The 17,374-nt window shown below is 43.6% G+C and overlaps 1 protein-coding gene across 1 annotated transcript in view; it reads left to right on the forward strand.

Annotated features, from left to right (window-relative positions):
- The first annotated feature begins 871 nt into the window (after positions 1-871).
- The window catches only part of st3gal3a (ST3 beta-galactoside alpha-2,3-sialyltransferase 3a), a 29,172-nt gene continuing 12,669 nt past the window's right edge, over positions 872-17,374 (forward strand). The window contains exons 1-8 of the mRNA XM_079998366.1: positions 872-1,030; positions 2,948-3,093; positions 6,984-7,026; positions 7,301-7,393; positions 12,531-12,625; positions 14,442-14,505; positions 15,657-15,752; positions 15,924-16,110. Coding sequence (XP_079854492.1) covers positions 2,985-3,093; positions 6,984-7,026; positions 7,301-7,393; positions 12,531-12,625; positions 14,442-14,505; positions 15,657-15,752; positions 15,924-16,110 — 687 coding nt within the window. The 5' untranslated portion in view covers positions 872-1,030; positions 2,948-2,984. The remainder of the gene's footprint in view (positions 1,031-2,947; positions 3,094-6,983; positions 7,027-7,300; positions 7,394-12,530; positions 12,626-14,441; positions 14,506-15,656; positions 15,753-15,923; positions 16,111-17,374) is intronic.

The raw sequence follows: 17,374 nt of genomic DNA on the forward strand, positions 1-17,374 counted from the left end.
TACGCTCTCTCAAATAAATGCAGAGAACAAGTGAACAATTATTGTCCAAGCCGTTTGAAACGCTTCAACGTTTTAGACTCAGGGTTGTAATTTATTATAATTATTATTTATTTTTTTCTCTTTACACTCACGCGATGGCAACGTGCAAACTCTGTTGCATTGAATGGAGCGCGCGGTGTGGCGGCGGCAGGAAGGCGGCGCGGTGTGAGGGCGGCGTGAAGGCGGGCGGAGGGCGGCGCGGTGTGAGGGCGGCGTGAAGGCGGGCGGAGGGCGGCGCGGTGTGAGGGCGGCGTGAAGGCGGGCGGAGGGCGGCGCGGTGTGAGGGCGGCGTGAAGGCGGGCGGAGGGCGGCGCGGTGTGAGGGCGGCGTGAACGCGGGCGGAGGGCGGCGCGGTGTGAGGGCGGCGTGAAGGCGGGCGGAGGGCGGCGCGGTGTGAGGGCGGCGTGAACGCGGGCGGAGGGCGGCGCGGTGTGAGGGCGGCGTGAAGGCGGGCGGAGGGCGGCGCGGTGTGAGGGCGGCGTGAAGGCGGTTGGAAGGCGGCGCGGTGTGAGGGCGGTCCGGAGTGCGGCGCGGTGTGCTTGCGGCTCGAGGGCGGCGCGGTGTGAGGGCGGTCGGAGGGCGGCGCGGTGTGCTTGCGGCTGGAGGGCGGCGCGGTGTGAGGGCGGTCGGAGTGCGGCGCGGTGTGCTTGCGGCTGGAGGGCGGCACGGTGTGAGGGCGGTCGGAGGGCGGCGCGGTGTGAGGGCGGTCGGAGGGCGGCGCGGTGTGCTTGCGGCTGGAGGGCGGTGCGGTGTGAGGGCGGTCGGAGGGCGGCGCGGTGTGCTTGCGGCTGGAGGGCGGTGCGGTGTGAGGGCGGTCGGAGGGCGGCGCGGTGGCTCCGTCTCGGTACGAGCTGAGACGACCGTCCCCGCTCCCAGCCGGCTCCGAGCCCGTGCGGTGTTCCGTTCATGTCGTCGGAGGAAGCACGTCGCCCCGCTGGCAGAAATCACCACACCGCGGACCCGGAGCTGTCTCGGAGATAGAAACATAACGGTAAGCTGAGAATGGAATGGGCAGAGCCAGCAGCTAGCTGTAGCTACACTGCTGGTTGGCCATGGGGCTGAAAGGCAGAGCTAGCACATAGCTTCCTTTTAGTCTAGAAGGTTTTGGTTTTTTTCAGATTTATTTATGTATAATTTTTTTGTTGTTGTATATAATTATTATTTAAATATTTTTCTCTATTTTTAATCCTGTCTTGAACTGGTTTGCTGCTGTAACACCCGAATTTATAAATATTGTATTATTATTATTATTATTATTATTATTATTATTATTATTATGAATATTAATATTATTATTATTTGTTGTTGTTCCGATTTTTATTCCTCTTCTCTTTGGCACTTTTCGGGCCAAAAGCGTCTGGAACAGGACAACCACTGAGGACAGGGCTGAGGTCTCGTTAGAACCGGGACGTCGCCGCCAAGAGTTTGCGGCGTGAGACGCTTTGTGACGCCATCATCCGATTCGCGAGGAGCGTGCGGGTTTGTGTCCGCGAACACACGTTCGGACACCCTGCGAGCTGCGTGCCGCCGACTCCTTTGCGCCGTCGCGTCTGCGTGTATGTGTGAGCGCGTGTCTATTGTCTCACCTGCTTGACGTTGGCGGGGCACTTCCTTTGATATTTCATTGTTTTGCCCGTTTTGTAAATACGAACGCGTTCCGCCGCAGCTCGCCCGGTGCCGTGTACCTCCTGTGGCACTCCTGCCGCCGATAACGCAAGACCGTAAGGAGTGGAAGACGGTCCAAAGGCACATGCCGGGCGTGTGTCCCCCAAAAGTCCCAAAAGTTTAAAGAGGCGATGAAATGTCGCGGAGGGACAACCAGGCCCCTGCCCTGGCCCACCAGCAAACCGCCAACCCGGAAAAACAACGGTGCTCAGTGTGTGCTGTTGGTATTTGCAGTTTAAAATGCGGGGGGCGGAGGTGTGGGTCCTCCATGCAAGTCAAACCACTCGCACCCCTCCTGCCCCGCAGACCCTGGTCTGGTGGAGTGCTGTTCGGAGTGGGATTGGTTTAACCGCCGGTCCCGAAATAAATCGCAGGACTGCTTATCCAATATGCACATGAGGATGGACAGCCCCAGCGCATGATTGGTCTAACGAGCGTGATACTGTGTACGTATTAAACGCCGTTTCCACTGCTCTGTCATACCTTGGAAGTTGTTACGCCCATCGCTTGGCGGGTTGTACCGGCGGGGCTACTGGCTTGGCTCTTAACTGCAGGGCGTGGACTCAATTGGCTTCGCCCTATGCCAGTAAGGACGGAGCGAGAGGGCCTATGTGAGGCACAACGAAAGTAAGCTCGCTTGTCATAGAACTTGGGTTAGAGCAGGCAAACTACTGTCGGGGAGGGGGGACTTCTGGTGAACCATGAACGAGAGTCAAAAGATTCCGTTCCACTCTTGAGTTGCGAACGGAATTCTCACCAGAATGATTTAATTTTTCTTGGGATGCGAAGTGTAAATCAGCCACGTTGAATAGTAACGCCTTGAGCTTTTTTGCCTTGCACGGAGTCTTGCATCGCTCAACTGTGAGTTTGTCGTAATTATGACAATGAGAAACGTGTTCCGTGACAGGATAGCGGTGTGCCGTGGGATTACTCCCTTGTAAAAAGTATGCCGTGGCAAAAAACAGGTTTGGAAAGACTGGTCTAGGATATGTTTTTGTTTTTTTCTCCAGATTCATTTACTATGAGTCAATGTTGCATTTTACGGAATCTGTTTTTTTGTATTGGATTCAAAACAATCCGTCCCCAAACCACAGAGTTAATGTTCAAAACGATCAGTAAATAATTGTAGGAAGAGTAGTTTTATGTGTGCAAGTAGCTGTGTGTATAAATAGCATTGAAAGGGCGAGTTTGAACACAATATTAGGATGAACTTTTCTAAACAGCTTCTTTCTCTTTGTAACAGGCCGCACTGTGGGGTGTACCATGCATGGCAGCTTGAGATGAGAATGAAATCCCCTCGCAGCCTTCTCCTGGGACTTTTGTCCATGATAGTCCTGGGGTTCCTCTACTACTCTTCGGGCAGGCTCAGCTTACGAGGCCAAAGATCCCGTAAGTCACCTAAAGGTTTTTCAGTGCTAAGTCATTGATATCGTCCTCGCCAGGTTACCGTGACGGGCGCCTGTGATCGTGCCCGTTATTGTGTTTCGTTGGCTCTGGCTTGATCATGATGAGATGTCCGTAGCCAATACATGTGACGCTAAAGACGTCTTTTGATATTGTTTGCTCAGTGGCCAGCGTCCACAATATTGAGGGTTTGGGTTTTCGGTTCACTTTTTTTTGGTCTTTGTGTGAGTGGAACGCATGAAATCATCATTATGCAGACGATTACTTAATTTATAACACTCAGTAAGGAGTACTAAATGCCTTCAACATATCGAGAAACGATAATTATGTTGTTTGAAAAGACTTTGAGTCTTTACTTTTGTTAAGTGCTAGGTTTCAATAACCACATTAAGATTTGAAGAATACAATTTAAAAAAAAAACGAATTTATGTAATAACTAATGCTTTTCAAATACTGAAAACCTTTGAAAGTGGTGGCTGAAGTAGAGGAATTTTCCTTAAAAGAAACAAACAGACTCTTTTACTTCAGATAAAAAAAAATACTGGTTGCTGCTGGAGACCAACTCCAAGGTGTCCACTCATCATTAAATGTTAATGTGTATTTTTAAGTCAGTTATTTTACAATTTTCACTGATCTTTTTTGTCGCTCTGCCTGGCTGACTGATTACCAATCACTATTGTAATGAAAGATTATTAATGTTATCCTCAAATCTATGTTTACTGCTAGCCAGGTATGCCACACACAGTTTATTTTAATCTCTATGAGGTCAAATGGGCATAAAAAAATGTAAAAATTATCCAATAAGGAAATGATTTGAATTTGAATTGAGACGATTACCATGTGTTCTTTGTTTAGGGTAGGACATGTTTGCAACTGCAAACGTAATCTGTCAGCAATTGTAATTGCATGCGTAGCCTGTTATTCCTTTTTTTACCAAATGGGGGCACTAACACATTGGCTTTTGCTTGTAAGGTACTACAACTACTACTACTACTACCACGACTACAACAACTACTCCTACCACTATCACCAATACTACTACTACTACTCCTACTACCACTACCACTACCACCACTACTACTGCCACTACTACTGCTACTACTACTACAGTACTACTACTTCTACTACTATTACTACTACTACCACTACTACCAGTACTACGACTACTACTGGTCTTTTTTGCTCAGGCGTTTGTGTTAGAGAATGGTAATTTATTGTCCGTTCACCCTTGTCTCCAAGGTATTTCTTTTATATATCATTTTTATTTCATGTATGTTTTTATGTCGGCGCTGCTTTATTTTTGGTGTGCTTCGGTTCAGCACAGAGAGGGCACTGCAGATGCCTCAGAAGTTTGAATGGGTACGAGAGCATTGAGGTCGGGATTTGGGAACAAATACGTCACGTCATTTTGAGGACAGGATATTGAATCACCTTTTTTTTCTTTCTTTTTTTCCCTTGCGGGCGTGGTATTACTGACATTATAAATATACAATACTCAAACCTGGAGTGACCTCATCTCACAGAAAATCATTTGGACTTTTCAAAGTAGTATTTTATTTATTTATTTTTTACACCATACATCATTAATGTATTGTAATACAGTGCCTACCATAAAAGACTGCGAAGATCACACATTTGAAAAATCATGTTTTTATTGATATATTATTATTTTCATGCGCATGGACCTATTACACATAGGTGTGGAAGAGATATACATAGGCGTGGAACTTGATATATTGTGCAATCCACTGTATTTCACTATGTACTTGGAATCAGGGAGGGAAGGAGTCAATGATATGAGGACGCTTGAGGAGTTGACAGTTGGAGGCCTATATCCTATATGTATTTTTTACAGTATATTATCTGTCTGTCAATTGTCATATCAGTTGTTTTAAGGCAATTCACATGAACAATATCAGGCAATTTATCCATGAGTTTACCACCAGTTGGAGACATTGCTAAGCCAAATGAATGCTGCAGTACAGTTATAGCCATCAGCCACCTTTGCACCAGCACATCAACTACAGCTCGTTGTGCCAAAGATTAAACATGCAACCCCCCCCTCAAAGCACCAGGGGGGTTCAACAAGCCAAAGGTCTGATTTATGTACAGTGTCTTGATTTTTCCTACAAATCTCACAGCTCCAGCTCTGTGAAAATTGCTTTTTCACCCAGGGCATTTCAGCATTTGTTAGCAATTTTGAAATGCGTGCTCATTGCTTGTTTCTTGATTCCTTGTTGCTTGTTGAGGCCAGAGAGCAGCTGAGACCCCACCAGCTCGAGCCCAAGTTCAGTAATCGCAGTTGATTAGGTTGATTAGTGTTTGCAGCAGCTTGTATTGCGGCTGCCCCTTCAAGCGACTCCCTGGACTTTCTGTTTTTTCTGATTGCGTCCATTATTGTATGTGTTTATTGCTGGATTGTCCCACTACACCGTCCGGGAAATAATGCTGTGTTTGTTCATCCTGGAATTGCTTCTTGCATAACGCTTTGTGTGCAGCGCCGGTGGCATTGAGAGGAGGTGATGCATAGGGCATTGGCATTTTTTAAAGCGGTGCAGACTCATTTCACTTAATTTCTTGGAATTTGTACAAGCATTTTATGGGACACCGGACAACTCGTTTCTGCCCCCATGCCACCTGGTCCTCCTCTGTGTGTATGCAGTGAATGAGGAAGGTAAATCATGTCATATCCCTGAAAATCCCTGAAAGTCGCCTTGTAATGGAAGGAAAAGGAGGTCTTATTGTCATCAAAGTGACAGAGATTGTTCCACCCTGTTGTGTTATGTAGCCAGGACATGATGCCTGAGCAAGTGCACTCCCCAAAAGTGCTAAGCGATAACAAGCATGGGCCCTTATCTTCCTTGCATAGATAACACTGCTCTCCCAAAGACGCAGTGGGGTCAGTTTCCCACATGCCCTAATTGCCTTCCTGCTATAATCCTGAAATGCTGCCTGTTCATTTCCAGTAGGGAAGTTTCCTTTAGCAGGCCGGCTGCTTTTACCCGCGACATCAATAATGTTGAAGGAATATTTGTGAACAAAATAAACAAAATATAAAGTAATGAGGTAATTTAGTAGAGTTAGTTTTAATTGTGAGTTTACTGGATGTGTGATATGTTCCACAAGTATTCCGCCATGTTTTGAGGCGATAACATACTCACTGAGCAAAATAAGATATTAAGACTAAATATCAGTAGCTCAGGAGGTAGAGCGGGTTCTCTAGTGATCGGAAGATTGCCAGTTAGGTGCCCGGCTCCTCCTGGTAGCGTGCTCAAGTGTCACTGAGCAAGACACTGAACCCTCTAACCGCTCCGGTTGAGCTGGTGTGCAGCTTGCATGGTTGCTGCTGCCACTGATGTGTGAATGTGAGCTATGCACTTTGAGTCTTAGCAGCACTTGTGAATATAATATTCCATTTCTGCCAAGTCCATTCTGTAAATTCTACACACTGAACCTTTAAATGTTATCTGGTAGCATAAGTTTGCATCTTCAGCATTTTTTGTACATATATTCTTGTGTTGGATACCTAGTTGGAAAATTCTGCAGTATAAAATATAACAAATCATGGGCTACCAATATGTTTTATGGCTGCAACCGATGTTTTTATTTGTCCAAAACTGGATTGGTCCTGATGAAGTGGTCCCTTGATTACATGTTCTCTTACATTGTTGTTAGTAGTGTTGGTGAGAATTGGCTTAATACTGTATATCACTTGTTGCCATGGTGTTAATAATGTGTGAAACTTAAATTACTAACCACACCCCTTTTTATCCATTTTGAGAGCAATTGAAGGGGAATGTATGATGAGGTGGCCTTTTTTTTAATGACTTTCACTTTAAGTTCTTTTGTTTCATATTGACTCTTTTTCTCTTCAGTGTATGATGAACAGGGATTCCTGCTGAAGCTGAATGGAAAACTGTAAGTGGCACTAAAACACACCGCAACTAGTACAGTCTGAACCCCGTTATGTCCTGGCAAATGTTTGGAGTGCACTCTGTGGAGCCTCATAAATGGGTTGAATTGCAGCTATTCACCTTTAAAGACTGAATGAAACTGTATTTAGAGAACCGCAAAACTTACACAATCCGATGTCTTTCTGATGAAACCAGGAAATGATGTTGAACTTACCATTTTGTTATCTTGCTTACCTGTAGAAATATGCCATACCTTAACTTCATTTTGTGCCTTACAGGCCTTTGGAGCTAAGGTACAAGTATGGCAACCTCAGTGAAGGTGCCTGCAAGCCTGGCTATGCAGCTGCCAAGATGACTGCCATTTATCCAAAGTAAGTAACTGTCCGAGCTGCAGTCATGTAATCATTGCATGCTCTATATTGAACTGCATACGTGCCAATGATTTTATTCTTATTTTTTGGGGACAAGATTTATGTCTGACCCTCGGGTGACAATCTTGCTAATACTTTGGGAGACTTTCTAGCATTGATACAAGCTATGAAGCGTCTGTGGTTTATGCTCCACGTTCCACGCATTTCTCAAAAGTAGCTTTCTACTATTCCCCAAAAAGAATGCGGTGTTGATCTCACAACAGCTTCATTCACATATTCAAACCCGTGTCACCACATCGCCCTGTCTGCGAGCCTATTCAGCTCTGATGCCTAATCCCTGTGTCTCAGTACATGGCATTGTGGTTTCTTCACACAATAAATCCAAACACATTATCAGATGATCTTGGATCCCTACTGCATCAGACCCTCTCTCTAGTAAGAAGGATTCTTCTCGTCCTCGGGGGAACCCCCTTACTTGGAAAGTGCGTTCCTTGTGTGAAGAAGGGCCACTGGTCTAATGTGGTTTGCACTGATTCAAAAGAGAGGCCATGAGGTCATAGGTGACGTGACCGCAGTCTGGAAGAAAAGACAAAACCCAGCAAGTTGGACGGCTGGCTTTGGGGCAACATGATTGCTCCGTCTCTGACCATCAGCGTTGTTATGTGTTCTCAGAATTGGTCTCAGCAAACAAAATAAATATGAAGATAATGTCATTGAATTACCTTTCCTTGTTGCTTTGCCTCAGAAGGTGCCTGGAGAGATAATCACTTATAACTATTTGGATCAAAACATACAGAGGAAGCTGTGATTAAATACATAATTACTGTCCGTTTTCTAATGGTGCTAACCTCTTGTAAATGTAATAATATATTGAATATGAATTATTCCATTTTGCTGGGGACCCGCTGGAGTCTCTTGAGTCTCATGGGTGGACATGGACTGTGGACGCTTGGGGGTCCACAGTCCATGTCCACCCAATGTTGAGAACCACCGGTCTAGAAACTCCATAGTGAAGCAAAACGAACCAAATCACTTGTCTTTTCAACAAGTTTATTCTAAGGTAGTAAAATAGACTTAGAAACAATGAAGACCAAATAAGTATGAAATAAATGCTAGAGTTCTGCTTTGCACAGGCTTTTTTCCTTTTGATTTCCTTGTTGATTTTATTTGCAAGCAGATGCAGATTCAGAGGCAAGCAATCAAACATAGGTTTTGGATGATCTGAAAGGAATTGAACCATTTTAATTTCATGGATGGTAATTTGGATTTTTCAGAATGAAGTTTTAGATTATGTGTGTGTGTGTGTATGTATATACAGTGTCTATATATATATATATATATATATTCTCTTTATACACACACACAGACAGACAGACACACACACACACACACATGGATCAGCCAAAACCCCACTCCTAACCACTAATAATGTGTAGCTCACCTTCGTGCTGCCAAAACAGCTCTGACCCGTCGAGTCGAGGCATGGGCTCCATGGCCCTCTGAATGTGTCTGGCACCAAGACGTTAGCAGCAGGTCCTTTAAGTCCTGTAAGTTGTGAGATGAGGCCCCTATGGATGAGGCTTGTTCTTCCAGCAAATCCCACAGATGCTCCATTGGATCGGACCCTAAACCCAACCATCCACATTTCATGTAGAAGATCACGTGATTCATCAGACCAGGCCACCTTCTTCCATTGCTCCATGATCCAGTTCTGATGCTCACATGTCCATTGTAGGAGCTTTCAGTGGTGGACAGGGGTCAACATGGACGCTCTGACCGGTCTGCAGCTACATACGCAGCAAGCTGTGATGCACTGTGTGTTCTGACACCTTTCTATCATAGAAGAATTAACTTTTTCACCAATTTGTGCTCCAGAAGCTCTTCTGTGGGATTGGAAAAAATGAGCTACACTTGGCTCCTCACGCGCAGCAATAAGCCTATGGCCGCCCATGACCCAGTTCACAGGTTGTCCTTCCTTGGACCAATTTTGGTAGGTACTTCCCACTGCATACCGGGAACACCCCACAAGACCTGCTGTTTTGGAGATGCTCTAACCCAGTCGACACAATTGAGTTTACTTTTGAAATGTGGTGATTTGTGAGATTGTTCCACTTGTTCCTTTACTATTCAACCAAATTATTATTATTACAGTAAATAAAATAAAAAAAGGATTTTCTGTTTCCAAGCGCAATCATACTTTTTGACTCTCAAAATGAATATTAACCTTGACCAACTTTTGTCAGGGTCCATCTTGACTGGCACCCCGGACCGGATCTTTCTGAGCTCAGAGATGTGTAAGAGATGAAAGATCCCATTTCTGCCCCTGCATTATTGAACACCAAAGAGCCCCAGTGCTCTGAGAAAGCCGTATACCTGCGAGTCTTGCGAAGTGCTTTATTTCAAACGAGTCAAGGGACATTCTGGTCGGCATGGGCCCGTGTACCGCGCAGATCTTTTTTTGTCCTGTTCCGCCCCCGTTGTTCTCCCAAGTGCGTGAGAAAGCCCCGGCCCCGTCCGCTCATCTGTTCTGCTCAAGAACAGCAGACACGCGATGCTCTAATTCACCGGGGGGTTGGGGTTCAGAGCGCTCCTGTCAATGAAGAAGAAAGCGGAGAGTCTAGAGGCGAATCCAGAAAACAAACAGGATGACTTTTCTCTGTTGAGGGTCCGGGGTTACAACAAAAAAAAAGGAAGGATTGAGGTATTTTATTTCATGTCATTCTCTTTCTACACCCTAATTACCTGGTGAGGCAGGTGAGATGACCACCTGGACACCAGCCCATATCAGTCGGAAACAAAGGGTCACATGACCTCCTGGACACCGGCCCCCTATCGGTTGGAGACAAAGGGTCACATGACCACCTATAGGCACCGGCCCCCGTCAGTCAGAAAGAACTGGCCACACGAGTTTCACTGCTCGGTCGCTCTGTAGATATTCCCTTCACTCATTAGCAATCACTTTAGTTCTTTCCAGATCAGATACCATGTGCTATTCATTATGCATGAAACAAAACATTAACCTGCCACGGTTGTAGGGGGTTTGCTGGGTTAGAGAAACGTTTTTTCATAAGGTCTGTGATGTGTTAGCATTTTTCTCCACTGCATAATTTGAAAACATTTTGTGGGGGGATTTCACGGGGTTTGTCAAAAATTGTGCATATTGAAACTTAATTATCCTTACCTTTTAAAATGGTTATTTGGCCCAGTTTTTGAGCATCTGGGTACATCTGCCAGTTATCTGACTAGAAAGCAAACTGCTTCCAACTCTTTACCACTTCCTTTTTTTGAGTGCAGAATCACGAGAACTATAGTTTTACTCTCAAGTTGATGTGTATTTTTTTTTGTTTGTTGTTCTTGCAGACGAGGCAACTTAGCACATTAGCTAAGTCACCTCTTGGAACCAGTCAACAGCTGTGTAGTACCAACTCAGTACTGCAGAAAAAATTGTATCATCTCGTAGCAATCAAAGCATGTGTTCTTATGGCAACCTTAATTAGCTTTATTTTTGGTTCCTCAAGTCCATTTCTATTTTCCATTTAATTGCTTTCCTCTTTAAGCTTCCATCCCCTATCAGAATCAAAATGTGCCCTGTGGCAGTTTCGCCTGCCACATGAGTGGAGTTTGCAGGGCCCTCAGGCACAGACAATGGGGTTGGAAACACACAAGTTTATTGTAGAGAGTGGGCTAGCTGCAACAAGCCCCAAGGCAGATGGACTGCATGTCATGACAAGGTCTCCTCTCCTGTGTGTGTGTGGGGAGATGGGTTTTTTCTCCCTTTTGCATGTGATTACTAACTAGCAACAGGTATATAGCCACACTGATCCTGGGTCCAATCACCTAGACCCAGGACAGGTGTGGCTGCTCAAACCTTACCCCACACCACATGCCCCAATTTAACTAAAAAGAAAACAGTTGATCACTGCAGAAGTTGTATTGCTATCCATAATGACATCTCAATGCTTTTTGGAAATGACAATCATGGACCAAAACTTCCTTTGCTCGTTTAAACCTGAGTTGGCTACTGCTGGTATCGGTCTCATGTCTTTTACGATGAAAATCGTTAATGTATCTGGCGTTTCCATCGCTTGCTTTTTAAACATATGGACTGCTGTTTGCAAAAGATCAACCAATAGTTTTTGTGCAATTGCACTTCCCAATTGGCCTGATATAGCTAGTAGAAGCACCAATGCTTATGGGAGCTTAACATTATTAATTTATTGTATTTTGATGAATGGCCATTCTTTGGAAGCCAAAATAAATTTAAAGTCGTATACATTTTTAATAATACCACTGCTACTATGGTGTACTGATGTACTTTATTATATCGTCCTCTCAAGCTATTCACTAGCAGCTCCTGAATCTGGCAATCCATTTTCTACCGTGGTTTCTTCCCCTTCTCACACTTTGAACTTTGCACTTTTGCCTCATGAGTAGCTTTATTCTGTGGCAGTACATCTAGTCCTAATGCTTTCAATTGAAGACAGATGTGAGCATTAAATGGACCGTGTCACATTTTTAATTGACAAAATGCTACAATTTGTGTTTTCATGTAAAGTTATATGCATGGTCAGTAATTTAAATGCTGGTGGTAATCTGCCATTTTAAAATGTCTGTGCTCAAATAATCTGTTAGGTCACTAACGTTTAGGAACAATGTGCAGTATGTTAGTAACTTCTGTACATCTGCTGTTGTCCGCTCCCTGCAACACCTCCTGAGATATTCAAACATCCAGGGACATCCTTAAATATCTGTTGTTATGGAAATTGTACCTTATGATACTGGCTAAATATATATATATACACTGTATATCAATACATAAATCTAAGCCATATTCAACCTTAACTTGACAATCAGCTGCTAAATGATGCCAGACTGCACCACTAATGGTAATGCCACACTTCCACATCCCAGTCTCAGAGTTTGTCTTGGTGCAGACAAAGTCATAGACATCCAGTGGATTAGTTGGAGACATAGACCTTCCCTAATCCTCTTAAAACATCCTCTCATTAATCAGCATTCAAAACCACAAAGCTTTAATGGTTTGAATGGGGGTAATGTGGGCTTCAGATGGATTTTCATTGATTTCCACTAATTCTTTAGTCTCCCTCGTAACTTTCGCTCTGTTTTATATCGCCAGGTTCAACAAGCTGGCCCCCATGTTCCTTGACCAGAATTTCAAAAGATTTTCCAAGATCAGTGATTATTTCCCCCCCTTTGGAATCAAATCTCAAGGTACGGATTTCATTTTTTATTTTATTTTTTTTTTTCAGTTAAGGCACTTTACCCAGAAAATGATATAATTTAGTAAATGCATCAGTATAAGTGAACTTTGCGACTGATTTGTAGCATGGCATGGTTTGGCCTCAAATTCCATTAAATCTTCTTTTGGCTGCCAGGTCCAGGGTCCCAATGAACATAATGTATCATGAAACAGCAGTTTACTAAACCTGAGGCGCTCCGCGGTGAGAGCTGTGTAGTGAGAAATTGCGGTCGTGCTCAGATTAAGAGTAAAACAGGCTGTCTCGGACAGGGGAGGGGATTTTCTTGTTTTTATCCGACCATCTTCTCCTCTGTGCCAGAGGGAACAGCGTATCCACCCATCAGCCAGGACCCTCATGACAGATTAATTCTCTTTCTCTCTCCTTGTTGACAAGATCACAGACTTACCTTTGTGCTGCATTTACGCAAGCTGTAAGGGAAATAAAGCAGCTCTTGGGACTTTTAGTTGTATCTATGGAGTAATCACTTTTTTTCCCACTCATTGCAATGCATGTGAAATGGGCTACACGTCATGTGGTTCCTATTTAAACGAAACCTCTAAAGCTACGGTATACACTACTGTTAAAGTCAAGCTTCTGGCCATGTGAGAGGTACTGTCCCCATTAGGGTGATGATACTAACAGTTAGACAAACATATTATAACAGTGTGTAATCGGTCTAACAATTTAGCTTTAATGTAGATAGCTAAATTCCAATAATACAGAGTGGTTTAAGAAGCATATTGTAAATGGCCCTATGATGGATCATCTTATTTTATTTAGTCATCTGTCAATAAATACAATCAAAACCCGGTTTTGTTTACATGACAGTCCTTCGTCATGCATTACGAATTACATGTACTGGCTACACTCATAAAATTATAATTAATGAAGTTATCTTTTTGACCATTGCTATAAAAATTATAATTTTTATCCTTTCAAAAATATTTTAGATCAAATAGCACCAACACAAACTATACGCAAAGAATGTCTTTCCTCCACAGAGTACGTAGGAAAGAAAAGCTTTGAATCTTAAAGAGTGAGTCATGTCTGGCAGGAAACAAGACTTGGGATACAAACAGCCATGTCTTTAGTTTTTAGCCTTTGCCTCAAACTCAAACACGGGCAACCTAAGCTCAGCTAAAGGACAAATCCAGTGTTTGACAACAAAACAGGCGTCGGCCTTCCTGTGAATGTTCCCTCAAACTGGACTGTGCCACACTGCGCACAGCACTTCTCACATTTGAGCGTTTGCTGTGTTTCAATCTAGTCAATTCATTTATACCCCAACCCCAATTCAGCGAAACTCAACTGGCGGTTGAGGTCACTAGCAAAAATGATGGCGGAATTCAAAATGTTATTAAAAGTCATAAAACGTCATTTTAGACGCGTCACAATCAAGTATACCTGGAACCTCGGGAGGTTTGGAATGAGTTTGGATTTGAATTGCCCGATCTTCAGCCTTCAGGGTGGGCAAACAACGTTTTGATAGAAAGGTACTGACTCAACCGTTGTTGGGTGTTTTGGGATGAGTCGCCCCCGCCATGTTACGCCCCACACCTCAGATCTCTTTGACGGTTGCGTAACTGGGAGTGTCAGCCCACCCAGCCGTCCTGCATCAGTAACCCCGCTCACCCCGTCAAATAGCACTACGCTGCGTTCATCTGCCTGCTCGGGTGACGTCCCTGCTTTGGAATGTGGAAGACTTCTCTTTGTCATTTTCAACATTTTGTTCCTTCTCTCACCATCTCTTTGCTTCTCTTGCCTGTTCTATCGCTCTCTATGTACAGAGAAGATCATAAGCATCATTTTGTCGGCCACAAACAGTTATGGCCTGGGGGAGCAGCTTGACAGGTAGGTTGGAAACAGTTATTCAGCCCGTCACATTCGCTCACACGCAAGCATCGCATTATTCCTTTTGATATTAACCAAACGATGAGCGATACTAATCAGAAGAGGTATTGTGAAGGATTGCCAAATACTGAGCGCCCTGAGGCCTCCCCGATCTACCACTGCTTTTTCTTTTCGGCAAACCGTTTTCTGTCCGACGGTCCCTTCAGAGCTAACTGGCCATCCTGCCCCTGCTACAAAAACATGGCAGGTGGCCCAAAACTCCATGGTGCAGCGGCCTTTTTAGCTCAAAACGGTGAGTCCATGCGTGAGTAAACAAGTGTTTGGTGAAGAGGAGTCAACATAGTAATCTGTTATTAGGCGCACCGACCTGTCATCTCTGTACTGAACAGTTCCGTGCAAATACAGAACTTGTTGCTCCCCAAATACAAAATAAAAAAACAATACAAAAATACCCCAAAAAAAAAAGGGCAAATTATGTAAGATTTCTAAAACAATACCACAAATGTAAATAGACTAAAAATTTGCATAAATGTGCAAATTAATCATTTGTGTCCAAACCAATTCGGAAGGAGTAAATCGACCTCACTCTTTTGAACATTGTCAAGCACATAACTAGAATGCCGCGATTGCTTCTTACATATTTCTGAACATCCACGTGGCCTTCTCAGACTGGTCACGTTGCGATGAGTAATTTGTCCCCAGCTCACAATTATATTACCGGTGAATGGATTAGCAGATCTTCCAGATCAGCCCGTCTCGTAATCCCAGGCTTTTTTATGTCATTTTTAGTTGAGCTTTCTTTTGACTATATAAGGGCCTGATCAGTCTCTCACCAGCATCACATCGACCTTATTTCGCACCAGCTGAGACAATTGGGAATGTGTTTATTATTCCGTACTGAAACTTAACAGCCCAGACTAAACGCAGGCTGCATTCTTGAGCAAATTGCGCCTGGAAGTGCCAATTTAATATCGCATGGCCACAAGATTAATCAAAGTGTGACACGTTTTTCCTCACGCTGGACTTTCACACTGTAGTTAGGCAACATATGCATCGCCATACTGTATTGTGTTTTGTAGATAAATGGGAAAAAACACAATCCGTCGTCAAAACTGCCATTAAAGCTATAACTGCTCTTTTCTTGTGCATAGTTTGAGTTGCAGAAGATGCATCATCGTGGGGAACGGAGGAATACTCTCGAACAAGTCACTGGGCCGGAGGATCGATGAGTTTGACGTGTTGACAAGGTACGCTGTGGAGGGTCACTACTCAGCCATGCAGCAGTGATATCCCTGCCCTCGGGAGTGTTGCTGGTGGATTCAAGATAGGGTTGCATTTTGAAATGCACAAGCTATGCTTTATATTGTGCATTTTTTTAAAATTGCTTCTCTTCCTATTTTACTGTTCCTGTGCTGCAGGTTAAACAAGGCCCCGGTTAAAGGCTACGAGAGAGACGTGGGCTCCAAGACCACGATGCGAATCACCTACCCAGAGGGGGCCATCCAGCAGGCAGAGAGCTATGAGACTGAATCCCTTTTTGTTCTCTCTGCTTTCAAAGGTCTGGATTTTAAGTGGCTCAGGCACATGGTCTTCAATGAGAGGCTGGTAAGGGCGACTGAAGCTTTTATCCTCATAGAACACTTGTGGTCTAGCCATTAAGTGATGTTCACTCGCTGTCTTTATTGTTATTAAAAAAATCAGATTTGGTTGGGACATAAGAGTCCATCATACACCTAAAGGACCCCATGATCTTCACTTGAAGGATTCAAGTATGGTTAACCAGCAGGTGGCAGTAAGATATTAGTAGAGAACTAAAGTGCATGCGAAGCCACAATTTGTGCACCTGTTTGGAAAAATGCTCACTGTTTTACATTAAGTGAAAAAGGAAATCCAAAATAGCACTGTGTTCATTTAGCCTATTTCTAATGAACATAGTTGTGCTCTTTAAATTACTTTCAATTACAGGTACTCCTCACTTAACGACCGTTCAGACTTACGACCAGCTCTCTGACCAGTCTGTATTGTACGCTGCGCACAATACCATGTGGTGCCGCTGTGTGCGCGGTGTCACAACGTCAAGCATCTCATCGCGCATGATCCTTTATATACTATATACTGTATACTATATACTATATATACCTATACACTTTATATACTATATACACGATATATACCTATACACTTCATATACTATATACACTACATAATCTATATATACTATATACACTATATAAACCATATATATTATATATACTATATACACTGTATACACTATATATACTATATATACTGTATACACTATATACACCATATATACTATATACACTATATACACTCTATACTATATACACTATACACTATATATACTGTATACACGATATACACTATATATAGTACATACACTATACTGTATACTACATACACTATATACACTATATGTGACACACTGCATACTTTAGGTTCATTTGGTGGCTTTTGACTTCTTTTTTTTCCGCATCATTTGAAAGTGAAGAATCAGAGCTTCAAAACAAGGTTTTCACTTGCAAATCAAGCAAATATTTTTAAAGCTATGACTTGTTAATGACAAGGGTGTGGCAAACCGTGATTCTGAGATATTCACCTTCAATGTTTTCCCCACACTTGGCTTCATTCAGCCAGCTCCCAGAATGCAAATGGTGGGAGGACCAACAGAGCCTAGCTAGTTGTCACATGGCTACTTAACACCCTGCTGAATGGGGACTTGACAGCCTGCTTAATGGGGAAATCTTTGCTTTGTTAATGTGTTTTGAGGAAATGTCAGCGTCATCGACACACAACATCTTTTGTTTTTAAAAAAGCTTTTATTTAACAGTAAGAATATACATGTTTT

This window comes from Zeus faber (assembly GCF_960531495.2).
Source record: "Zeus faber genome assembly, chromosome: 1".
NCBI classification, from domain to species: domain Eukaryota; kingdom Metazoa; phylum Chordata; class Actinopteri; order Zeiformes; family Zeidae; genus Zeus; species Zeus faber.